This window comes from Mobula birostris, chromosome 14, assembly GCF_030028105.1.
Source record: "Mobula birostris isolate sMobBir1 chromosome 14, sMobBir1.hap1, whole genome shotgun sequence".
In the NCBI taxonomy this organism is placed as follows: Eukaryota; Metazoa; Chordata; class Chondrichthyes; order Myliobatiformes; family Myliobatidae; genus Mobula; species Mobula birostris.
The window spans coordinates 86,149,286-86,160,114 of record NC_092383.1 but is presented as its reverse complement, the minus strand read 5'-3'; the positions used below and the strand labels follow the sequence as shown (position 1 = coordinate 86,160,114).

Genomic DNA, 10,829 nt, shown 5'->3' with positions numbered 1-10,829 from the left:
AAGGATCTCGGTCTGAAACATCGACCGTGTGTTCATTTCCATAGATGCTGCCTGACCTGCTGAGATCCTACAGAATTTTGTGTGTGTTGCTTTTCACATGATCACACATCAAGCTTTAGTTAGTTCGCTGTGGTTTCACGATCGGACTTCCTGCCCTCGACTTACTTATTTTTATTCAACAGTAATTACAAACTGTGACCAGACAGGTGCTGACAGGGTCTCAGTGAATAAAACAATGTGGATTTCGATTCTTCTGATTAGTTTCCTACCCGGTGAGTGACAACCAGCATGGGACATTTTTACAATCAGTATATGTTTGCGGGTCTTACATCATTTCCAGAACAGTACTTGAATACGTGCAGACACTAAAGATTCCAGAATCTGGATTTCAGAGAAAAACCATGGTGGAACTCAGCAGGCCAAGCAGCATCTGTCAAAGAGAAAAGAATTGTTGATGGTTTGGGTCAAAACCCTGCATTGGATCTGAGTAGAGAGGGAAGATGGTGTAAATAGGAGAGAGGACATTGTGAAACAGGATCAGTTACCTGGACTGCACCCCAGGGTTCAAATTGTAGCAACTGAAGAGATTGTGGAGGCATGAGTAATGTTCTTTCAAGTATGGTTCCAGAGGTCTGGACAATTACAGTCTTCTCTTTAAGGAGGGAGAGAGACAAAAGTCAGGAAATTACAGGCCAATTAGCCTTATTGTAGTGGTTGGTAAGATGTTAGAATCTATTATTAAGGATGAGGTTTCAGAATACTTGCAGGCATATGGTAAAATAGGCTTAAGTCAGCATGATTTCCTTGAGGAGAAATCTACCTGACGAAATCTATTGGAATTCTTTAAGGAATTAACAAGCTGGATGGAGAAAGGAGACTTTGCCTGTCACTGGATGTTGTCGACCAGGATTTTCAGAAGGTCTTTGACAAAGTGCTGCACTAGGCAAAGTCAAAGTAAATTTATCATCAAAGTATGTCTATTGTCACCATTTACTACCATGAGATTCATTTTCTTTCAGGCATTTAGAGAAAAATAAAGCAATGTGATAGAATTTGTGAAAACCTGAAGGAATGATACTGACAAACAACCAATGTGCAAAAGAAGACAAATCTTGCAAATAGAAAATTACATATTTGATACATTATTTTTATACAGAGAGTATGAGTTGTAGAATCCTTGAAAGTCAGTCTGAGTCCATGGGTTGTGGAATCAGTTCAGAGTTGAAGTGAGTGAAGTTACCTACATCAGTTCAAGAGTCCGATGGTTGAAAGGTAATTACTATTCCTGAACCTGGGTGAGTGGGACCTAAGGCGACTACACCTCCTACCCGATGTTCTATGTTCTATGGGGTAAGAGGAGTTGTAGGAAAGGTGATCAAAATCGATTGCACCTATGCAACAGTAAATCTGTCACACGCAATGTATTGGTGCTATGAAATATTGGTCACCAATATTCAGTTTTAGTAGAAACAAATAGGCTACATGGATGGGAAGGAAATATTGCATGTATATTCAGTCTGATTAAAAAGACGAGCTGCAGATGTCGTCCTTGACCAGCCTCTCAAAGCATTTGCTTATTATTGAGGTGAGTGCCACAGGATGCCAGTCGTTCAGACATGATACCTTGGTCTTTTTAGCTACAGGAGCAATGGTGGATGTCTTGAAGCAGGAGGGCACTGGGAGAGGGAGAGACTAAAGGGCCTAAAGTGCCTGTTCTGTGCTGTATCTGTCATAAGGGTGGCGCTGGGAGCGGACCCAAATGCAAGACACAGACACTGAAGTACAAGGAACAGGACGAGGAACCAGAGTTAAGCAAGCAAGGGAAGTGGGGAAGAAAGGATTCTGGACATTGACACAGGCCCTGGACGAGACTAGGATGCAGGGCCTGGGCTAGAACATGGACAACCCGGACAAGTAACTAGGAACAAGGAGCCGGCACTAGTGACACGGAACTCCAGAACCAGAGCCTGAACAAGGACCCAAAACCTGGGTCTTGACTTGGAACTGGAACCCGGGTCTAGGCTGGGGCTCGGGACTAGGATGTTGGCAAGGACAGAACGTGGCTACAGAACAGGACGTGGAACTCCTGCACAGGATGAGGCACATGGACAGGATGAGAACAAAAATCCTTGACTTGGACAGGACAAGGTTCTTGGATGTGGTTTGGACAGGATGAGGTTCCTGGACGTGGCTTGGACAGGACGAGGCTCCTGGACGTGGCTTGGACAGGACGAGGCTCCTGGACGTGGCTTGGACAGGACGAGGCTCCTGGACGTGGCTTGGACAGGACGAGGCTCCTGGACGTGGCTTGGACAGGACGAGGCTCCTGGACGTGGCTTGGACAGGATGAGGTACTCCTGGGCTGGGCGAGGCACAAAGACAGGATGAGACCCCGAATCCTTGACTTGGTCTTGGGAGACAGGAATGCAGAACACAGAGCCTTGGTCTTGGGAGACAGGAACGCAGAACACAGAGCCTTGGTCTTGGGAGACAGGAATGCAGAACACAGAGCCTTGGTCTTGGGAGACAGGAATGCAGAACACAGAGCCTTGGTCTTGGGAGACAGGAACGCAGAACACAGAGCCTTGGTCTTGGGAGACAGGAACGCAGAACACAGAGCCTTGGTCTTGGGAGACAGGAACGCAGAACACAGAGCCTTGGTCTTGGGAGACAGGAACACAGAACACAGAGCCTTGGTCTTGGGAGACAGGAACGCAGAACACAGAGCCTTGGTCTTGGGAGACAGGAACGCAGAACACAGAGCCTTGGTCTTGGGAGACAGGAACGCAGAACACAGAGCCTTGATCTCGGGAGACAGGAACACAGAACACAGAGCCTTGGTCTTGGGAGACAGGAACGCAGAACACAGAGCCTTGGTCTTGGGAGACAGGAACGCAGAACAGAGAGCCTTGGTTTGTGTACGGGAATATGGGTCTTGGACACAGAGACAGTTCAAAACAACAATAGACAGTTCCTTATCTTGACACAGCAAGGCTCCGGTCTTGGTCCGGCAGTAGAACCTGACAGCGATACAAGCAAGGATGCAGGCGAGGTTGCAGGCAAGTCTTCAGGCCAAGGCTTCAGGAGGAAGGTGAAGGGAAGGGAACAGTTCAGCAAATAAAGCTGAACCCAGGAGCTATTTATGTAGCCAGCCCAAAATCAGAATTGTGTGCCTCAATTAAGGCACACAACAGGACGAGGGAAAACTGGAATACGGTTTGATGGACCAGACCGTGAACCGGAAGGTGGATTTCATGGACTGGACCATGAAAGTATCTCCAACTAAGTAAACACTGAGAACATGAGTTGTGGCGTCTTTGAAAGTGAGCCCATAGGTTGTGTGCAGTGATCAGTTCAGTGTTGAATGAGTGAAGCTTTCCACGCCGGTTCAGGAGTGTCATGGTCCAGTCCATGAAGTCCGCATTCTGGTTCACGGTCTGGTCCATGGACTCATGACACCGAGTCTTCCAGCTGTCCCTTGTTTGAGTTAATCATTGGCACCTGATTCCCATCTTTGGGCTTCAATATAAGTAGCCTTGGGATTGAGTGTGGGCTGTTGGTCTGTCTTGTCAATCCCCCTTGGAGCAACCTGCTGATGAAACTATTTGTGATCTCTAGGCCTGGTTGGAGGACCACTGTTTCATGGAGCCTTGCTGCCACTTGTAGGAGTAGTCTTTGTGGTATGGATTTGGCTGTTTCCCAGGTCAGCTGAGTGGCTGCCAGCCACTCCGAGCTAGATAGGGATCTGGCTGTTTCTGTAGCCAGCTGAGGTTGCTGGCTGAACTGAGACTTGGAGCTACCCCGGAGTAGAGATAGAACTGTCTGTTCTTTGGTGTTTGTCTTTTCTTGTCCTTGCCTCTGTAGGGTAAGTGAGGCTGTCTTGCCATTGCCCTACGGGGGGAACATGTCTTGTCTTTGCCTCTGTTGGGTAAGTCTGGCCATCGTGCTGTTACCCAACAGGTGGACCTGTCCCACCTTGGTGTGGAGATGAAGTTGAGTCCTGGCTTGTTGTAGGAAAAGTCCTGGCTCTATGTCTATGTTCTGTCCTGTCTCATGTTAGAGTTGTGTTAAAGATGAGTCCTGGCTTGTCAAAGGATAATTCCCGGCTCTATGTTGATGTTCAGTTCCCAGTCTATCTCTCAGCTCCAGCCTCCGAGTTATCAGCCTCCGCATTTCAAGACGAAGAACCCCAGCCTCGAGGATCCCGCAGCCAAGCTCCAAGAACCCAAGCCTCGAGGATCCCGCAGCCAAGCTCCAAGAACCCAAGCCTCGAGGATCCCGCAGCCAAGCTCAAGTCCCAAGACCGAAGACCCCAGCTGGCAGCCAAGCTCAAGGCTCAAGACCCAAGACCCAAGCCGGCAGCCAGGTCACGTCCTTATCCAGTCTCGGGCTCAGAATCCAAGCCTTGTCTCCTAGTCCATGGTTCCTAGACCTGGTCCCGCTTTCCTTAGCCCAACTCTGCGTTCTTGTCCCTGCTCCTTGCCTGAATCCTGTCATGTCCCTACTCTGGTCAAGTCCTGTTCCTTGTACTTCAGTGTCTGTGTCTTGCATTTGGGTCTGTTCCCAGCCACCACCTTGTGACAAGGAGCCTGATCTTGAAACTACAATCTGTCTGTTACTTAAACGTGATGCATTAAAATTGAATCCTCTGTTGTCATATTGATCAAAGAAAATGACATCCTCTTGATCAATGGTGAAAGATATACACCTATAATAAGCTTAAAACTGGTGTGTAGGTAGCAGTTTTATTCAATGTTGAAACTTACTGCATAATAGTGACCTGTTACAGTTTTCCATGTCAATGTAGCCTTTGGTCTTATTTCTTTCTCCCTCATTCACTGTGTGAAGAAATTTATGCTCTTCCATATTGTTATCTGGTTACAAAGAATCTTCTAATATTTCACACTTTGTTATCATGTAGTGTTGATTCTCACATTTGCAAACAGATCCCTTCATATAGCAGCTCTGAGGCTAATTGTACATCGACGGGTTACAGTTTCATGTCAATTCTGAGAAAAGTAGCAACTTCTATTTGCAGATTCACACCCCGCTGACCATTGCAAGCTGCAACAAGCTGTAACCACTCATTTTGTTCAATGTCCAACTTTTGATTCCATTGTTCATTTGTCTTTAAGGCCTTTGAATATTGATATTAAATATAGTAAATTTCAATGAATTTTTATTTTATGTTGATTAAATTATTGTATCATTCTCAGAAAAGAAACAAACTTATGTAGAGTCAGGTGTGGGGAGAATATGTCCAGTTGGAGAAACCTACTGGAACCTGTTAAGCGAAAACATCAGGTCTCCCATTGCTGGAATCTGATCTCACTCTGCAGGGATCACTATGACATTCGACATTATTGTCTTGAAATCAGAGTTCTTCCTGGGCCACTTCAGTGGTGCAGTTAGCAGAGAACATTACTAGATCTGGATTCAAAGGTAAACCAGAGTGGTAGGGATGAGAGATTTCTCTCCCTAAAAGCCTTTCCAATCCAGATGGGATTTTGACAATCTGGCAGTTCATCATTATTATTACTGATACGTGTTTTTTAAATTTCACAAATAATAAATTAGATTTTAGCATTCAAAGTATCCTAACTGTTATTGAAATCACACCTGGATTTCTAGACACTAAAGTACTAATGGTCACCGTTACACCACCACCTTCTAACTGCACATAGAAATACTTGATAGGTACAATATTCATAATTTGCTTCAGAACCAGAGGGCACAGTTTCAGACATTATGAGGGGTCTCTTTCTGCAGTTTATAAACTTGTCTGAGCACACAGACACACACACACAAAAAAAAAATTGGGAGCATCTCAGTTGAAACAGCTGGGATCTTTGTGGACATTTCAAAGGCCGACATAATCTGATGTAATTGAAAGTTCAATACTGCCGCTCTCCCTCAGTACGGCACTGGAAGGTCAGCCCTGGGTTTCTGCTCAGGGCTCTGGAGTGGGAAGTGAACCCACAATGTACTGACACAGGGGAGAGAGCACTGACACAGCTGACACAGTAACAGCACTGACTGCACTTCAGGCCAAAATAATTGGTTGTGGTGTCATGGTCCACATGCTGTACGTGACCTACACCTGTTTTCAACATCATATTCAAAAATATTTGTTGCATTAAGTTGTTCCTTTCCCCTCAAATCTGAAAATGCCTCCCTCAGTTTCAGGTGCTTTGTGGGCAAAGAAATATGTCAGAGGAGATGTGGGAAGAACGATCACAATCGATTGTTGCTATGAGGCAAAGTACCGCACAGACACAAAGTATTGGTGCTATGGATGGACTCCACTATGTTCAGTTTTAGTGAAAACAAATGGGCAACACGGACGCAGTGGACGAGTGTCAATCTCAGATAACCCGGAAGAGAGAATAGTTACTGTTACTATTGAGGATCTTCGGTCTGGAGATAGAGGATGGTACAGCTGTGGAATTGAAACAACAGGTTTCGATGCGAGATTTAATTTAGTACTAGAAGTAAATGATGGTAGGTTTCTCATTGATTGATTTGTGCCTTCCATAAAATAAATGTCTCATGATCTTTGTACAGCCCCTGTCCATCCCTCACTATCTCTGCATTAATATCAGTGCCAAATGTTTCCCTCTATACGGCAGGTCACTGAACCCAGTTTCAATTTCATTCTCTCCTGAAAGTCTCCAAACATGTGACAGATATCTCACAAGTTGCTGCCTTTAAACCTCCTGTCATAACAGAGTGGCCACTGAGTGTATGTTCATGGTCTCTTGCTTCTGTGGCTCATCCACTTCGAACTTTGACGTGTTGTACTTTCAGATGCTCTTCAGCACACCGCTGTCATAACCCACGGTTATTTGAATTCCTGTCAACCTTCTGTCAGCATAAACCAGTCTGGCCATTCTCCTCTGATCTCTCTCATTAACAAGGCACTTTTGTTCACAGAGTTGCTGCTCTCTGGATGTTTTTTCATGTTGTTTGTACCATTCTCAGTAAACTCTACAGACAGTTGTGTGTGAAAATCTCAGGAGGTTAATGGTGTCTTAGATATTTACTACCCCGTCTGGCACCAACAATAATTCCATGGTCAAAGCCACTTGGATCACACTACTTCTGCATTCTGATTTTGGCCTAAACATTGACTGAAATTCTTGAATATTTCTGCATGCTTTGATGGACTGAGTTGCTGATGGTCCGACTGACTAATTATATATTTGCATTAATGATAGGATAATATTTGTACCAAATAAAGTGGCAGAAGAGTGTATGATTTTCAGATGTTCATTCAGTGTCCGAATGTTTAATTCTTTCCCACAGTACTTGTGTCTGCTCCTGTGCTTCAATATCCGTCACCAGCAAATGTCTCATGCCTCGGGGGCTCTGTGTCACTTTCCTGTGAGTCCTTCCAGGGATCCCTTCCCATTCAGTACAGATGGTATGAACAAACCTCATCTGGGTATCCGAAGATCTCAGATACCAATGAACTGACTCTACATTGTCAATCCTTCAAGCACACACACCAGCAATATTACTGCAGTGCCTCAAATCGGCTTGGAGCAAGATCCAGTGCAATGGTTAATGTGACAGTCTTCAACAACAGAGAGATCTGCAGTTACGTGACAGAAATCAATGGCAATGGTATGTTCTAATTTCTCTATTTTTTGAATTAAATACAACTGAGGGAATGTCAAATTTGGTTATTTGGGATACAATGAAATCTTTTCTTAGGGGACAGATAATTTTATACTCAGTAGGTTTAAGAAGGAAGACTAAAGTGGAATTTTTAGTGATTACTAATAGGAGTAAAGAAATAGATAAAGTTTATTCAGTAATGCCTAGCGAAAATTTCTATTAGGAAAGGATGGAACTCCAAACACAGCATGACTTGCTTTTGACTTTTCCCATTGAGCAGCAACTTCTTAAATCTAAAAGTCAATTTTATATACATGAGGACAGGTCAGGCTGGTCAATTAAAAGCAACTATGGCTAGAAGACAGATCCTGAGACTATGAAGACCTGATAGAACCGAAACGGTAGATCCTTATGAAATTAATAAAGTATTTATGAATTTCTACTCTGACCTCTATAAATCTGAATTTTCAGACAATATTACTACTATGAATAGATTTTTGCAAAAATTGAATATACCTAAAATTTCTATCCAAGATACGAATATATTAGATGCACCTATTAAGCAAGAGGAAATGGCAAGGGCTATATCCTCTTTCCAACCAGGTAAGGCTCTGAGACCGGATGGATATACAGTGGAATACTTATATCTTATTTATATCAAATTTTCATTGATTTTACATCCTCTTGGAATCTCCCGAAAACTTATTATGAAGCATCAATCTCATTAATTCCTAAAAAAGAAAATGATTTACCTGAATGCGCTTCCTATAGACCAATGTCTCTACTGAACGTGGATCTTAAAATTCTTTCTGTCACAATGGGGGGGGCATAGGGAGCAAGGGTGGACCCAATTGCAAGACACATCCTGTGAGGTTAATTAAATTTAGTTTATTGTTCGATACCAGGAGAGCAAGGCAGGAGCAGGAATAGCAAACTGGACAAGGACTCAGGACTACGACTAGGCTGGGACCGAGTGTCTGGGTTTGGACTCAGAATCGGATCCCAGAACTAGGGGAGACGTGAAGTGGCTAGGGTATGGACTCCGAGCCAGGGACCTGGCAAGGACCCAGTACCTGGGTCTTGCCTCGGGCTCGGACCCCAGAACAAGGCGTGGACATGACATGGGCTAGGAAGAGGAGGAACATGGAAAAACAGAGCCTCGGTCTCGGGAGAGCAGGTACATGGAACCATGGACACATACACAGAACACAGAGTCGGGACCCCTCCTTGGGTACAGGACATAGGGCCGGGACTCATGACTCCCCCCGCGGGGAAACAGCAAGACGGCCTGACCTACCCCACAGAGGCGAGGACAAGACAAGACAAGACCTGACTCCCTGGGGGCAACTGCAAGACAGCCTGACTTATCCCACGGAGGTGAGGACAAGACAAGACCAACACAAAAGAACATCAGACAGTACCTATCTAGCTCTGACGATAGAACTAGACCGAAGTGCAGGCGAGGGCTGTAGACGAGGGCTAGAGGTGAGAGGGGCAGTGAAGGGATTCAGCCAGGGGGGTAGGACAGAAATCACAGACCGCCAGGGCCAGGACTTGACTTGGTACTTGGATGACGCCAGGGCCAGGACTTGACTCGGAACTTGGATGCCGCCAGGACAGGACTTGACTCGAAACTTGGGTGCCGCTAGGGTCGTGACTTGATTCGGTACTTGGATGCCGCCAAGACCAGGATTTGACTTGGTACTTGAATGCCCCTGGAGCCTCTGGGTAGTGGTGAGCTCTCGACTCGGGTTAACTGGTGGACCCACCTCGGTGAGGAAACTTTGCAGGCTCGCTTTGGTGAGGTAACTTGACAGGAGTGCTCTGGTGAGGAAAGGCGAATTACCAGCACTCGCTTCGGCAGAGACTAGGCTTGCTCTGGCCAGATGACATTGGCACGCCATACCTTTAATGACTTTGCAGACCCTCTCGCGCCAAACAGCTGAAAGCCGGAGATTATAAACTACAGGTTCAGCCGAGAGTAAATTGCCTCTAATCACCAAGGCCGAGGGACATGGGAAAACAGGGAACCAAAGGGAAACAGGGAGTCAACGGTCCAGATCATAACATAAACAAAGTAACTTTAATGAGACCCCGATCCGGACCATTAAACTTTCTAAGATCTTGGCTAATAGACTTGAGAGTATTTTACCTAGTATTATTTCCCATGATCAAAATGGATTTATTAAAAATAGGTATTCACATTTTAACTTTCAAAGATTATTAAACATTATTCACTCCTCTCCATTCAAAGAATCTGAATGTGTTGCTTCCAGTAACACACATCAAAGTTGCTGGTGAATGCAGCAGGCCAGGCAGCATCTCTAGGAAGAGGTACAGTCAATGTTTCGGGCTAAGGCCCTTCGTCAGGACTAACTGAAAGAAGAGCTAGTAAGAGATTTGAAAGTGGGAGGGGGAGGGGGAGATCCAAAATGATAGGAGAAGACAGGAGGGGGAGGGATGGAGCCAAGAGCTGGACAGGTGATTGGCAAAAGGGATATGAGAGGATCATGGGACAGGAGGCATAGGGAGAAAAGAAGAAAAGGGGGGGGGGAAGCCCAGAGGATGGGCAAGGGATATAGTGAGAGGGACAGACGGAGAAAAAGGAGAGAGAGAAAAAGAATGTGTGTCCATAAATAAATAAATAACGGACGGGGTACGAGTGGTCGGTGGGCATTAGCGGAAATTTGAGAAGTCAATGTTCATGCCATCAGGTTGGAGGCTACCCAGATGGAATATAAGGTGTTATTCCTCCAACCTGAGTGTGGCTTCATCATGACAGTAGAGGAGGCTGTGGATAGACATATCAGAATGGGAATGGGACGTGGAATTAAAATGTATGGCCACTGGGAAATCCTGCTATCTCTGGCGGACGGTTCCCATTCCCATTCTGGTATGTCTATTCATACTATGTCTCTTCCAATCTTTTTTTCGAAGTTTTAGATTTGATTAGAAAGTCTTTCTTTTTTTTTGATCGTATCCTCAGGATGGACTGCCCAGACCCCCTTTTTTTTTAACCTTTTCTCGTATAGAGCAGTGAGTATTTTTTCATCGTTTAAAAATTTAAGGTTTTTTATTCTCTCCATGAATTGATAAGATGAGAATCAGCTGTCTTCTTTTTTTATTATATACTACATATTAGCTTAATACTATGTATGATTTTGATAATGTCTATTTCACTTTCTGTTTGCATTGTTATTTCTATATAT

At 44.8% G+C, this 10,829-nt stretch overlaps 1 protein-coding gene across 1 annotated transcript in view; it reads left to right on the top strand.

The window, feature by feature from the left end:
• The first annotated feature begins 229 nt into the window (after positions 1-229).
• The window catches only part of LOC140210040 (polymeric immunoglobulin receptor-like), an 85,857-nt gene continuing 75,257 nt past the window's right edge, over positions 230-10,829 (top strand). The window contains exons 1-3 of the mRNA XM_072278814.1: positions 230-272; positions 6,181-6,501; positions 7,306-7,626. Coding sequence (XP_072134915.1) covers positions 236-272; positions 6,181-6,501; positions 7,306-7,626 — 679 coding nt within the window. The 5' untranslated portion in view covers positions 230-235. The remainder of the gene's footprint in view (positions 273-6,180; positions 6,502-7,305; positions 7,627-10,829) is intronic.